This window comes from Piliocolobus tephrosceles, chromosome 8 (assembly GCF_002776525.5).
Source record: "Piliocolobus tephrosceles isolate RC106 chromosome 8, ASM277652v3, whole genome shotgun sequence".
NCBI classification, from domain to species: Eukaryota; Metazoa; Chordata; class Mammalia; order Primates; family Cercopithecidae; genus Piliocolobus; species Piliocolobus tephrosceles.
In genome coordinates, this window is record NC_045441.1 from 38670677 (window position 1) to 38686730 (window position 16054).

General features: G+C 41.4%; 1 protein-coding gene across 24 annotated transcripts in view; it reads left to right on the forward strand.

The window, feature by feature from the left end:
* IKZF1 (IKAROS family zinc finger 1) overlaps positions 1-16054 on the forward strand; it is a 102966-nt gene that overhangs the window by 17032 nt on the left and 69880 nt on the right. For all 24 annotated transcript variants that reach the window (XM_023232017.2, XM_023232031.2, XM_023232022.2 and 21 more), the window contains exon 3: positions 7591-7710. In XM_023232017.2, coding sequence (XP_023087785.1) covers positions 7591-7710 — 120 coding nt within the window. The remainder of the gene's footprint in view (positions 1-7590; positions 7711-16054) is intronic.

Here is a 16054-nt window from a genome sequence, read left to right on the forward strand (position 1 = left end):
GTTTTGAAGTTTCTATGGGATTGCACAAGTCAGTGCTCCTGATGAAGACCAGGACCTGTGTGTGGCTGCTCCCCTGCTTGGTGGCTTCCCTGGAGAAGGTGCAGGAGAGGATCTTCTGAGTTCCATGGAACTGGAGATAGATCTGCCAATCACAGGCTTCCTTCTCCACCACTCCATAGCCGCTGTATTCATGTTTCAGGTTTTGGACTTAAACTCTCCCAGATGCAAAGAACAAACAAAAGGCTAGCTTATTTTTCCTTTAGAGTTAGGCTTTGTATTTATTACAATATAATTTCCACATTCTTTGTGTACATTTGTATCTTAAATATAATTCTCTGTTTGTATATCATTGAATATTTTCACTTTTTAATTTTTTTTAATTGACACAAAATAGTTGTGTACATAGACACAAAATCATTGGGTGCATAGTGATGCTGTGATACATACAATGTATAGTAATCGGATCAGGTAAATCAGCGTATTCATCATCTCAAACATTTATCGTTTCTTTGCGTTGGAAACATTCAACATCTTCCTTCTAAGTATTTGAAACTATATATTATTGTTGACTACAGTCATCCTGCAATGGTGTAGAACACTAGAACTTATTCCTCCTACCTAGCTGTAATTTTGTTTCCTTCAACAAATCTCTCCCTATCTTCCCCTCCCCCAACCTTTCCAGTCTCTATTAGCCTCTGTCCTGCTTTTTACTTTGATGACAGCAGCATTTGTTAGTTTCCACATGTGAGTGAGAACATGTGGCATTTTAACTTTTAGAATGTGGTATACAAGCACTTCATGGTACAGTTGGTAAAAGTGAAAATGTGTCCAAAAGTTTGTGATTATCTATGTAAACAAAAATGGTATAAATCCAAATATCAATTTTGCGTTGAAGAACTTACCTTAGAGGTACATTCTCACAAGTGCACAGAGTATTTAAGCATTTGTTCACTGCAGCATTGTTATCAGTATTTTAAAACTATGGTACATCCATGTACTTCCACATACAGCTCTTAAAAATAAGGAGGATATGAATGAACTAGTATGAAAAGAAGTTCAAATACATGTAAAAGTGAGAAAAGCATGATTCTGGATGGTATGCAAAATATGATCCCGTTCTTTAAAAAGGAAATAAATTACATACACATACACATTTTCTATATGCTTGCCCATAACGTTTAGGAAAATTCTAGAGTGATATTTATTAACCTGGACTTCCTCTTGGAAGATTGATGGTAGAAGGAAGGGGATGAGTTAGGGAAGAGGAGGAGAAGGAAACTTTGCTTTTCATCTTCTACCTTTTAGCATTATTTGAATTTATTTTCCTTAAGCATATACTTTGTTTCTTAAACAAAAAAGCACAACAGCAAAAAACTAGTTAAATGGGAAAAAAGCAGTTTAGCTCTTTATAGCCTCTCATTTGGCTTCACCAGCCTCTCACTGAAGCCTAGGAGAGCTGGTCTGGGAAACACTGGTAGATGAGGACTGTGATCTCATTCACTGGGTTTGCTGACTGTGACTAGAAGTGATTAGAGTGTCAAGGAACCCAAACATGTCAAAAATTTCCAGAGGCCAAAAAGATGCTTTCATTGTTCTGCTCTTCTTCTTTTCCTTGTCGCTTTCACTTTGGGTAGCTTCTAAATTGGTATTTTGCATGGTGCATTTAAAGAAAATGAGACCCCTTTGGCCAATGCAGGGGTCTACACTCTGATATTCTAGAGTCAAAGCTGAATGCTGACACCTAGGGATTCATCTCTAGAATATTTCTATAAGGAATACTCAGTATTCTGATCTCATAACTTAGTAACAAAACTAACAAAAGCCTGATTCTCCTCTGGTAGTTTTCTTGTCTTTACCATTATACAAAATAAGCAATTTGTTCTGCAATCTAATTGTTCACAGGATAGGGTAGCTGGGGGCGGGGACAAGAATAGAGACCTTATTACATAAGACTTCCTGAAAAAGGAAACTCTGTTTTTGTTTGAAATGATTTGGTCTGAAATTTAGTTTGTGTACACTTACCAAAGGGATTCCTATTTCTAAAATACTCATAGTACTTTTGATTTCTGTTAACCTTTGAGTACTCTACGTAGTGATGAGAGAACTTAAAGAGTCATGTCACTTTTAGTAAAGAATCAAAGAATATTTTTTCTACTTCTTGGAGTTTGATCTCTGCTTCTCCAGTTAAAACCAGTATTTGTTTTCTTCATTTCTAAAGTTGGAAGAAATAACACTTAGTTATGGCATAAGGATGTACATTCAACCAAATAGGAGTTGACATTCTTGACAAGAAATCTTATCGAGATTATGTTATAGATTATAAGAAACCTTATCAAGAATATGTTCCTAAATCATCCTCTTTCCCTATAAAATATTCATGTATCAGCAATTTCATCGGATTCAACCTAATGTATGTGAAATGCTTGATAAACAGATAAATACTTAATATCTGTCTTTTTTCAAAGCACTGGGTTCTTTGTTCCTTGAGATGTGTAAATGTGGGCTATGCCCTGGTTTACAGTGTCTCACAGATGTGTAGCAGTAGACACTCCATAAGCATTTACTGACTTGAATTCACAGAGTATTGAGAAAGTGCTATTGATGGACTTGGAGGAGAGCATATCTAAAGCAAGCTACCCTTTCCTTTAAGGCACATCTCACTAATTCTTTGGGTAAAGCATATTTTTTCTTTCTTTTGTGTTGTTGGCAGTCTTTCCAAAATACGTGTTATACCTATGCATTATTTTTTGGTTTGGTTTCTAAAGAGTCAGCCTGTAGGAAAGTAAAGGATATGGGAGTTGAGAGACGTGCATCAGCATCCCATCTCTGCCTCCCACGACGGGACCTGAGACAGTTATTTTTGCCTCCTGGACCACTATAGCATCATCTGTAACAGGAGGGACTTGAGCCAGTTGATCTCTAAGATTCCTCTGGCACCTGTGACCCTAAATATATATTAGATATTGGCTTAATGCTATTTGTAGCATGGTTTTTTGGGGATATGGAAACCAGAAGTACACCCTTAGATGTATATAATCTGCTTACGTAAAGAAGGTTTGTATATATTGCAGTGTAAATGGGAATATTTTATCAAGTTAAGCATAGTAAATCACATTGATTAAATGCTTTGGATTTACCAAACATTACCTGAAGTGTTTTCTCATTTCAACCTCACAAGGACCCACAGAAGAAAGTACAGTTATCATTTCCAACCTGCAGGGAGCTGAGACTCATGGAATTTAAGTAACTGACCGGAAGTCCAGTAGGGAGTCGGAGATGGCTCCGGGGTGGGATCCCCACTTAGACCCTAGAGTACACACTTCTCCACTACTTGATAGAGTTGGGATTCTATATTTTGAGCTTGTATTTACCCAGAGAATTATGTCCTCTTGGGCAATTGTATATAATAAAACCCCATGCGTTTGGGAGAGGGGGGATCACAGAACTTTGTCGAGTGAATTATACTCTACTTGAGAAATTATTTGCTTACAGTTTCTAAGCTAATTATACCATCTCATCTGGTTTTCCCAGAACACTTCTCATAGGTAATGCTTTATTTGAAACATAGGCCATAGGTAAGTTAAGTGTAAATGTGTAATTTAACCAGAAGTTTATTTCATTTTTCTAAGTAAGTGAAATTGTATTGCATCTTCTAAATTATTCTATTTAAACACTTGATGTCTTGCTGTCTCCATCTCTGTGTGTTTGCATGCCATTGTACATGTTCTTAGGAAAAGTGTGGGAGCTTGATGCAATACATACCTTATGTTTCTATGTACATATAGTTTACCAAATAATACCATAAGTTTACCAGCATATTAGAATCCATGCACATTATTTTTATTTTATCTTCACCGCAACCCTGTGAGATAAACCAAAATCATGTTTTTCAGCCTCCTTTTTCCACTTGAGGAAGGGGTTTTAGTAAGGGGACCAGTCTTGTGTTCCCATAGGTCTTACAACTAATTGGTCAAGCCACAAAGCCAGAACTATGTCTTGGGTCAACTAACTCCTAGTCACTGTGTGTTAGTATTTGAGATGTGTTGACTTGTTTTAATCATTTTAGTGTTTTATAATATTTGCATACTTTTACATTTTAAATGGTTAACTGGACAAATTTGTTTAAAATCAATGCATAAAAATACTGTGCCTATCTTGATGGGGTTCATGAAGTGATAACTTTTCATTGTGGAGATCCTCAGCTGTCACAGACAATGAGGGGCCCTGGGCACAGAGGCTGACGTGAGGGATGAAATTCTCAGCAGCCTGGACTCACACTTTGGGGCTTTTAGGCAAATCAGACAACCTCTTAAGAACTATCACTGAGTTCAGGCAAGGCGAGCTTGAATTAACATGGAGCTCTTGGTGGGCATGTGAATATATCTCACTTCACTACCATCCAGTTCTGACTCTTTACTCGATGCCCCTGTACATGCCAAGACTGATTTTTTATTCTCCCTTCTCCCCATGTGGTTTCTTCTGCATAGAGAGTTCCTATTGATCAGTCTGACCCATGGTATTTTAGAATTGCGATCCCTACTGTTTCATTATTCCTTTTTCTCCCCCATGTTGAAAAAAATAAATGTCCTGAGATGCAAGATCAGGGACACTGGAGCACTGACATTTAGTTCAGTGCAGGAAGTAAAGGCAGATGTAATTCTTAAGAAGCACACCTGTTATTATGAACCATCCTCAACAAATTGTAGTGGATCTTGTTCTCTCATAGATACAGCAGTTAAATTTTTTAGTAAAAGTAACTAAGAGTTATTTGGATGTATTTTAGCACACACTGAGCGGAAAGTATGACATTTTTTCATTGGGTGAGTCCTGATTCTTTATGATCCTTCCTGGGTTCCAGGGCGCTGTACATCTAAAGGCATCTCAGAGCATCTTGCAGTGCTTCAGCGTGACCACAGGGAAAAGCTATAGGCGGAAAAGAGTCAATAAAGTTTAGTTTCTCAACGTCCCTCCCCCACCCCATAATAATGACAGCTGGTTAATCATGAGACACATGCACACCCCACACGCTCTGTACATGTTTACTCTTTGGGGTGGCATGTCAGGCCAGGAGGCTCCATGGTCATTTCTATGAAGGTACTTTAGCAGGTCTTCAAGAAGGCCAGTGGCCTGAGTCCCTGCCTCCCCAAATTGCAAGGTCCCCACTTTATGTAGGAGACCTGTTGTGTATATTACAGTTCTGTGTAAGATTATTTTGTTATTCTTACCCCAACCCCTCCGCTGCCAAAAAAAAAAAAAAAAAAAAAAAAGATTCCTCTGACAACCTTCCTAAAGTCCTGGAAGTTTGAGCATCATTGCTCTAGGAAGTCATCTTATACAAAAATAAGAGTTGTCAGGTGGTTCATATACCTCCTGCATTCTCCTATTTGGAGTTTTTCCCCATTTATGAAAGAACTGAAAGCAGTAAGATATTTAGCAATTGTTACTTTAAAAATTTTCTATTTATAGGCTGGGCGCAGTGGCTCATGCCTGTAATCCCAGCACTTTGGGAGGCAAAGGCAGGCGGATCATGAGGTCAAGAGATCGAGACCATCCTAACACAGTGAAACCCCGTCTCTACTAAAAAAAAATACAAAAAATTAGCCAGGCATGGTGGCGGGCACCTGTGGTCCCAGCTACTTGGGAGTCTGAGGCAGGAGAATGGCTTGAACCCGGGAGGCGGAGCTTGCAGTGAGCCGAGATCACGCCACTGCACTCCAGCCTGGGTGACAGAGTGAGAATCCATCTAAAAAAAAAAAAAAAAAATTCTATTTATAGCAATGAAAATAGTACTGACTTAATGCACATTTCCAAGGCTTTAGCATAAAATGAGCACTTTCAATCAATGTCTCTTTGGCCTTTTGTTTTTCCTTGGGAAATTCTTATAATCTTGCTCCATCTTTAACTATTAATTTTGTATTGGCTATCCAAATATACCTAATAATCCTCTTTCTGAAAATATGCCAATTGTGGTAATTACAGCTAAGCTGGAATATTAAATTGTAATGTCTGTTTTCCAGAGAATGAAATAGTATTCCCCAGAGCATAGGCTTGGTGCCTGTGCAGGTTCTATTTTAAATATTCCAGGAAGGGTTGTTTTATATACTGGGGATGATTTTACTGGTCTTGCCAGTCATCTGAAACGCTAGTGTTACTCTTGTGTAAAGTTTATTCAACAAACAAGGACATTTCACACAATACCTAGTCATGTTTTTCAGACCTTTTAATGTTTGGTTCATCATTTGCACACACTCTCAAAAATCTAGGTTTGTCTGTGTGTTCATATCACCTTGCCTGTTGCCAGCTCAGTCAGCAGGCACACACTCCCAGGCTGTTGCTGTTTCGTTAGACTTCTTCAGGACCTTCATCTAAAATGGTCTTCCACACGTAGCTATACTGCATTAGTTCACATCATCTGTTTCTTGCATGTGGGTTGTGTCTCAACTCAAGTTTAAGTTAGATCTGGAAGGGCGGACACTATGGGAGTTGCAGCTTCAGTGGAGAAAAGAGCCTTTCCTTCTAGTTGTGGCTTCCCAAGGAAGGTTGGATTCCTCAGAGTAGGAGTGATTCCCCATTGCTAGAGCCTCTGGTCAAATTAAATTCTAATCGAGTCAAAATAAATACAGATATTCTGTAAAACCCGATTTCATTTTGTAAATCCTACTTCGTATAGTATAAGCAATTTTTGTATTTGTATGGATTGTATTTTATTTTCCTATTTCAAAGAAAAGAATTTGTGTTAGCAGGCTCCCTTTGCTTGCAGAGAGGGGATCATTTTCCCAGTAGGCATGGGGTTCCCTTCCATTCCCTGTCCAGTCTTCTTCTCCCCACCAAGTTAAGTCAAACTAAGCAGCTGGTAAGATATTCCCTGGCTCTTGCAAAGAAAGTGAGCAGATGGCAGGATACCTGGTGTGGTATCCTCAAACACAAATTGACAAGAGGGTGTGGTGTGGCAAGCTTATTGTGGGGGTAAATTGGAACAAGCTTCCAGGGGGATAAGTTGACAAAAGATAGGAAGAACCTTAAAAATATAGATGCCTTTTACTCAGTGATAAAACATCTAGATATTTATACTGTGGTGATTATCAGGAATACGTGCAAAGATTGGCTATTAGGATGTTCGTTACAGTGTTGTTTAATAATAAAAAAAGGACAGAAAACAATATGAACTCGAAAATAGGAAAAGAACTTAAATAAATCCTAGTGTGCCCATTATAAATGAAATTATGGAAATATGTCCCTGAGTATGGAAATATGTACATGAGAATGTCTAAAAGCTAGTTCATTTTCAAAAACAAAAGGATGTCACCTCATATGATTTATAGTATATAAGATGATTTTAAGAGTGGCAGTGTCTGGGATTATAGGTGATTGTATTTCTTCCCTTTTGCACATCTGTGTTCTCTCATTTGTCTTGTGTGGGGAGAAGTGACTTTTCATATAAAAAGAAAAAGGTATATGCATCCCAGCAGAGAAGCACTGGCTCTACCCAATACCTGCCTCCTCATGCCACTCTCTCAAGCCAAGCCATGGGGGAAGCCCAGGCACCTTGACCATGACTGCCCGAGACTCACACTTCTTCTTTCTCTTCAGGGAAGGAAAGCCCCCCAGTAAGCGATACTCCAGATGAGGGCGATGAGCCCATGCCGATCCCCGAGGACCTCTCCACCACCTCGGGAGGACAGCAAAGTTCCAAGAGTGACAGAGTTGTGGGTAAGTGGGTCACCAGTGGCCTCTGTGCCTGTGAAACCTTTGTCTCTTTGTATTTTTCCAAGACAGTGATGAAGGGATACGAGTCATTTTATCCATTGTGTTCCCTCAACTGGCATATAAGAAACATGGCACAGAGATTGGCTGAACGGGGGTCCTCTGGTGTGTGGGAGGATGGACACTCACAGGCCAGCATGGCCATGAGAGCCACACACCCCACAAAATGTCCAAGTTGAGGAGCAATCCTGCCCAGGGAGGTGTCTCTGTCACTGTCCTCTGTCCTCACTGCACTTGCAGGAATATCAAATGTTATGGATTGTAGATCGTGAAAATGACACACTTACGTGTTTTGGCAACAGTGCTCTTCAGTGTTTGGGGTTAGAAGAAGCCACATCTGGCCATTTTATGTTATCCCTCTAATCTCTAGTTCTTAAAATTCAGATTTAACTGAAAATAGAAAGTTTCACAAATGGTAATTTTTAAATGTTATAAAAAAAAATCTAAGCATACATTTACATACCCTTTCCATAAAAAAGTGCATATGGAACCATCTGCAATCCACTGGTCAACTTACACGTGTGACAGTTTGTGTTTGGAAAACTTCACCCACCCTCTTTATTTCAAGAAACCAATGACTGAGAGAAGTTCATTGAATTAACCAAGGTCAAATGACACAGTCAGAATTGAACTGAATTTCTGATTCAAAGACTAGTTCTCGCTCCATTATACCATGTTCTCATGAGCTATTGAGTCAACAGTTCCCTGGAATACCTGTTTTCTTCTTTAAAAAGAGAAAGAGCTGTGATACTGAAAGCCACCTATTGGCATAAAAGAATATCATGAAGGACATACAGGTAAAATTAGGTAGACTGGATCAATGTGGGTCAGCTGCATAAGCCCCCATAGCCAAGGAGGGAACATGTATGTAAAATTCTCAGGCTTATGAGAATCACCTCAACTGTCTGTCTATAGGACATCCTAATGCAATAATGGAAAATGTGATAACGGAGAATTTTATCTACATGTGTAGAAAACATATTTTGTATGCTTTTTATGTGTCTTAGAAACCAAGTGGACTAGGTATAATGGTTCTTTTTTTTTTTTTTAACTCGGCAACACAGTTAATGGCGTAAACAGATAAAGATGGTGGCTAAAGCCATTTGGTGTAGATGAATCCAGAAAACAAGTATATTTATGAACTATTTTACACTATTGGAAAACGGCTACTATATGTTTGAAAGTAGAGGGGAAGAGAAATGAACTTGTGGATTACCTGCTCTGTTCTACCAAAGAAAGATACATATATCATTTCAGGCTTTTCCAAAGTTGGGACGCAAATGATCATGTTTCCTTTTAATTTATGTATTTATTTCTGAGATTGTCTTCTATGTATTGCAAGTGATACTGGTTTTACCATACACTGTGCCACTACAAGGGTTCCTTTCAAAACACATTTACGTAAATTAAAAAACCAGTTTAAATAAAGACATTAAGTCAGTAGTAACACATAGATATGATAAAAGTTTGCAAAAGTGGCGCAGGAATAGTCACTGGGTGGTGATGTTCCCTGATTTTTTTTAGTCCCTGAAGCACCCAGTGCCAAGGGTACCATTCTTCCTGATTAACACAGGAGCAAACAGATGCTCACACCCTGCCCAAGAACACAGAGAGGCTCAGGGACTAAACCAGAAGAAATGATCTATTAACCATGTAAATGAATGGAGAGCCTGGATGTCAGAGTGAGGAGGCCGGCTCGGGTCACTGTGGAGAGAGAGATGGGCTCTCCCTGGAATCCCTGCAGCTGCCCTTAAAGGCTGTGAGCCATCGTGGCTGGGGCACCTTTAGAGAACTGAAAGTCAGGCCGATTCCTGGAGAGTGAAGAATAGCACACATGCCTTCAAAACAGTGTCAGTATCCTGTCCCTTATGGATGTCATATTGTTGGTGGGTTTTCCTGGGTGGGAGACCACCCAGCATGTGGTTGGCATTACTGATGGGTTCCCGGAGCTGTGTCTCTTGGTTCAAAGTCCTGCCCTCGGTCCCAGCTGCCCCCAGCACAGGCGTCACCTTGGAGTCAGGGGTGGGTTTGTCCTTGCCCATGGGTCCTGGCCCTGCCCTTTGTCATGTTTGACATGATTTTCAGTCTACTTTTCCTTCAGGATGAAGTTTAGAAAATATGATTTCAGAATTGTGAAATTTAAAAACCCTAGAAAACGTCTTTGCTCAGCTTGTAAATAGCAGTTGATGCAGCCCTGTGGACAGGCGGGGACAGCGTGTGACATGGGCACTGAGATGATTTGGGAGATGAATGCTCCTCAGTGGGGCTAGAGGCCACAGGAGTGATGGGTTACTGTAAAGAAAGCAAAAAAGATGCAAAAGCCCACATGACAAACCGGGCACCACACAAAGGAGAGGCTTGAGAAAAGGAAGTGAGGGAGGGAGAGGATCCCACAAGACCGAAGTGCCCAAGAAGACATGGAGGGAAGACAGGGCTCTTCACACAGCTGAGTTTAGAGGCCACCCTCGATGGTTCTGGAAGGAAACCAGCCGGCTTTCATATGTGGTGACAGGCTGTTCATTAATTTGTAGTGTATAGCATTAAATAAATGAAGTATGTAGAGAACATTAGGAAACAATATAAAAAGGTGGGGGAATTCGTGGATAAAGGAAATAAACTGGGTGCCATATTTCATCACATTATTCCATGGGAATAAGTCATCAGTGCAAAGGACTGTAAAGAGCGCACAGCAGAAAATGAGAAGACAGCCCTCCCCTGGACAGAAGTAGTGGGGCCGGCAGGAGGAAATGGAGTTGCTGAAATGCAGGGTGAGCAGCAGGGGCGGAGAGTGCCCTGTGGGTAAGGCACACCTCAGAAGGGACAGGTCCAAGCCCCCTCCTCCCTGGCCTGGAGCTTCTGGCAAGGCTTTTTCTCTCTGAGCCTCAGTTTCCTCTTTTGAAGGTGGCAGTAGCAACTGAACCCCATCACAGAATGGCCTTGAGGGTTAGATGGAACATATATAGACATACTTTGTTGAAGACAGAGTAGCAAAGACACAAAGTAAAAAGGACCGATAAAGGAAATTCAACTTGTGCAAAATAGAAATTTCAAAGATTTACAAGAAGGGTAAAGGAAGTTATTGTAGCTTCAGTTGCGAAAAGGGAGAGAACAGATGACCAGCACCAAGGATAGAAGAGGTATTTCTTACTTAAAAAAGAAAAGTGGTCCAAAGAATAAGCAAACTGAAAACAGCCAGAAGAGAAAAGAGGAATTTGTTAGAATAGGGCAAGACTAAAGGACAGAGTAAGGGTGCTGGCTGCCACCTGACTGAAGTCCAAGTCGAGCTGTCACTGTTGAAATTTCAAGAAGAAAAGGTGAGAGGCTAAAAGATGCAAAAAAAAAAAAAAAAAGTGGGAAATTATTTGCTAATAATAGATTACACAGGTGTCTGCTTTAGAAAGTGACAAGGAACACTTTTGGAAAGCTATGAGCTGCTATGACCACTGGCATCCTTCAGTGTTAGGCAAATCTATTCTCAACAACGATAACAAGCCATATTAATAAACAAATTGCTGGGAATGGTAGAAATCAGTCCCCTATGATGAGGGTGCGAGGTTATACTGATTGGTGAGTCACTCCCAGTATAAATAAGTAATGGTTTCACACCTCATTGCTTCATTCACTGTGGAAGGAACATTCTAGATTTGTGTGTAAGTTTGGGGAGAAGGAGACAGAGCCAGAGGGCAGAGCAGCCCTGCAGCCCTCAGTTGGCCTCCATTTTCTTCCAGGTCTGAAGAAAATGGAACAAAGGATTTAAAGTGCTGCTTGAAGAATTTAAGTTAGACTTAAAGGAGAGATGTGGTCTTTATTCTCCTTTTGGTAAGGAGAGGTTTAGTCATCAGAATGGTCTATTTAATGAGACTCTAGCTTCTGAAGTGGTCTTTTTAAAAACTAGAGAACTCTCACCTCTCTGAAGTGGTTGTGTATGAAACTGTTTAAAGCTGAGGATGCACTCAGTGACCTCTTCAGGCAACCCCAGATTTACTCAGTCAGCCATGCCACACATGCTAGAGACGTAAAAAAATGAATTAAGACTTCTTCTGAAAACTCTTGAGCAAGGACTCTTAAAAGTTTTTCATTTAGGAATTATGTCAGGGTTGGGGTCTGGAGAGCAGATAAGTGTTTTGTGTGAGAAAAGCAAAAGTTTAGTTATTTTCTTCCCTTATTCAGTAATACTTGCATTTTTTTCCTCCTTCTTTATACATACATATTTGCCAGTTACTGACTTCTCTCTTGTACACATTTCCGTGTCCTAAATTAACCAAGGGTCCTCAGCTGCTAGGATTCTATTGACAAGCACACAGGTCTGGAGGTGTGAGTAAGGGCATTCCTCCCCCATGAATTCAGGAAGCAGGGGAGGCATTTGGGTGGGTGGAACAGAGGAGCAAAAGACCAGAGGACAGAGAAGAAAGATTCCAGGCTAGAAAACGGGATGGCCACCTCTGAGAAAGCAGACAGGCAAATTTAGGGCTTAGAGTAGAATTGAAGAAAAAACCCAGGGCAGAGGCACAGGAATGCTGTAGGACTGAATTGGGACCATGATTGATGTAAGCGGCCGGAGATGGGTTAGTTGAATCCGTGGAAGGCTGAAGGACTGAGGCCCAGATGGGCCTGGAACAAGGCTTACTAAATGACTTGCTACCTGGCTTGATAATCGGGACAACCTCAGGCAGTAGTTATTCAGGCGGGAGGACCCATGAGTTTGAATATAGGGCGATAAGGTATATTTCTATGTGCCTTGGTACATTCCAGAATGTGCTTCTTTGGCTCTGTGTACTGGAGCAGCCAACTCCAGGAGTTGTGAGGAGATTGCCATGGTTTCATGAGTGGTTTATTTCAGCTTGTATCTCACAGTGTGGTGTTCAGAGGCATAGGATCTAGGCTCCCTGGCAGCATGGAGAGATAGAAACTGAATCAGCACAACTTAGGTCCTTCACGTTGAATAATTTGAACAGGATTTGATTTACCCTAGCATAATTGAAAGAAAAAAAAAGTAGAAAAAAAAAATCTAGGTATTTTTCCTCTGGACTTCAGAACAAATGATTGAGTGTGTAAAAGCATAAATATTCTTTTTTATTCATTCAATTGAAGTAAAAATTTCTTTACTCAGCCATGAGTTCTAGGACTGCAGTGGGAATTGTAAGAGGATTACCATCTTTTTAATCGGCTATTCTGGTGCCAAATCTCCCCTTCATTTTAGAGTTTCAGGCAGAAGACCAGCACGGTACTGGGGAGGTAGACAAATGGTGGTAACAGTCCTGTACAGCCTGGGAGGGAAGGAGTGGTGCTGGGGACAGCTTTCACCATGGAAAGAAAGCAGCCGCTCTGGTCTAATTGGAGATTGGGCAGCAGGCGTTTGAGCACGGATGCGGAGCCTGCTTATCTAATCAGCAGCTAGAGGAAGTTGTTTTTATCTGCGAAATGCATCTCTTCTGAACCGATAAACCCCATTTTAGCTGGGGAGAAATATTATCTAGCAGCATCTGAGCATTAGCTGCAGCTGAGCTCAAGCATGTTCAAATGTGAGAGAAGTCTCAAGCCGAGAAGTGTTTGCCGATCTTCAAGTGACTGGAATATTGGTTTCAAGTTTTCTTTTTTTTTCTTCTTTGAGGAATAACTGAAAGCATATTATTTGGATTCTTATTCACCTTGCTTTTTTAGTTCCTTGCCCCCTTCATAATTGAATTATTGTTCAGTGGTCCATGGAGCAAATTTTGAAAATTCTGTGTTATTCGTCTTGTAATTTCCTACCACTCTCTTGGAATGCCTCATGAAGACAGCAGGTATTGTCAGCACAAACATGTCCAAACCCAGATGATCCCAGTTGGAAAGCCTCCCCTTTTCCAAATTTCCCAAACATGAGATATAGCATTACAAAATGATCTACCCACCTCTAAGTTTTTCCATGTTTGATAAGAGAGGCCATGATGTAACAGATTCATTGCTTCGCATTTCAAAGTCAATTTTAATGTACAGTCTTCCAGATTGCCTTTTGGGTAGGATTTTTATGTCTGCTAATTTGTCAAGTAGTTCAAAATGTTTAGGGATCATGACAGAACTTCATGACAGTTTTGATTTTAGATTAAAGTAAGTGACTTTTGTGCTATATCACATACCAGCTTGTACTCGGTTTTGGAATAGACCGGTGAGATCAGGCAGCAGCAGTTTAATAACTTTCCTTGGAAAACTGAAATTGATGTGTGTGTGTTTGTGTATATGTGCATGTGGTATATGTGTTGTGTGTATGCAGGTGTCTGTACATATGTGGGGGGTATATGTGGTGTGTGATGTATATATATGTATGTTTGTGTGTGGCATGTGTATGCTTGCATCTGTGTACATGTAGTATGTTTAGGTATGTAGTCGTGTGTTACCAGTATGTGTGACACATGTTTGTGTGTGCATGTATGTGTGTGGTGTGTGTACATGTATGTGGAGTGTATATGTATATGCTGTGTATATGTATATGGGGTGTGTATGTGTGTGGTGTGTATATGAATGGGATGTGTAGTGTATGTGTGTGCTGTGTATATGTGTATGGGATGTGTAGTGTGTATATGTGTGTGAGATGCATAGTATGTGTGTGTGGTCTGTATATGTGTATGGGATGCATAGTGTGTATATGTGTGTGAGATGTGTAGTATGTGTGTGTGGTCTGTATATGTGTATGGGATGTGTGGTGTGTAGTGTGTATATGTGTATGGGATGTGTGGTGTGTAGTGTGTATATGTGTATGGGGTATGTGGTATGTATGTATCGTGTGTGCATGTGATGTGTATAGGTGTGTGGGATGCATAGTGTGTGGTATATATGTGTGTATGAGACATGTGTTGTATATATGGGGTGTATGTGTATGGGATGAATAATGTGTGGTGTGTGTGTATCAGATGTGCAGTGTATGGTGCATATATGTGTATGGGATATATGGTGTGTATGTGTGGTGTTTGTGCACGTAATGTGTGTATGTGCACAAGATGTGTGGGCTGTGGTATATATGTGTGTACTGGATGTGTGGTGTATATGTGTGGTGTGTGTGGTGTGCATGTGTGCATGGGATGTGTGGTGTGTATGGGATATATGGTAGGTGGTGTGTATATGTTTATGGGATGTGTGGTGCGTATGTGTGGTGTGTACGTGTATAGGATATACGGTGTGTATGGGATGTGTGGTGTGTATGTGTGTGAGATGCGTGATGTGTATGTGTATATGGGATATGTGGTGTGTGGTATGTATGTGTGTTGTATGTGTATGGGATGTGTGGTGTATGTGTGTATGGGATGTGTGGTGTGTGGTGTGTATGTGTGTATGGGATGTGTGGTGTGTGGTGTATATGTGTGTATGGGATGTGTGATGTGTGGTGTGTGTGTGTGTGTGGGATGTGGTGTGTGGTGTGTATGTGTGTATGGGATATGTGGTGTGTTTGTGTGTATGGGATGTGTGGTGTGTATGTGTGTATGGGATGTGGTGTGTGGTGTGTATGTGTGTATGGGATGTGTGGTGTGTGGTGTGTATGTGTGTATGGGATGTGTGTGGTGCGTACGTGTGTATGGGATGTGTGGTGTGTGGTGGGTATATGTTTATGGGATATGTGGTGTGTATGTGTGTATGGGATGTGTGGTGTGTCTGTGGTGTATGCGTGCACATGCGTGTGGCAGCTGAGCCACTGGGGTGTTTGCTGTGCCTGGGAGCAGGCCATGTGGATAGGTAGGCCTGGCTCTGTTGATTCCTAGCTGTTAGGCCCTGGCAGGTGGCTCTGCTGTTACTGCATTGTGAGGTGAAGGCGCCCCCCGACCCGATCCTGGCAGTCATATCTGCAAAGCCTGACCCAGGGGGACACAGCATAGACAGCTGTCCAGGGCAGCTGCACTGACATCATCATCGTCTGCATTTTGGCATGCTCCATGTCAGACATTCCTGTTAGGCAGGTGGCTTTAGGGAGAAGCACTGACACACTGACCCCAACAAAAAGCTTATAATTCCTCAGTGATAAAACACAGGGTGCAGCCTGTGGCCAGTCTGGTGAAACTGGATCCTGGAGAAGACTCAGTTGGCAAATGCCACGTGGTTCCCATAGCTGGAAGCACTGGGGGAGGAGGAGCCTTGTCTGGCCCCGGCGTGGGTGATGGGGGGTGCAGGGGGAGGGGACGAGTCATTTTGCCACAGGCTTGCATGTGCTGGTGAAGGGGTGTGCGTGGGGACCACGGGTCATGCCTCGGCTGTCCCCTTCTTTAGGAAGGGGTGGAGGTGGCAGGAGTGGGGCGGGTGCAGGCTCAGAGGCACAGGAGGCCCA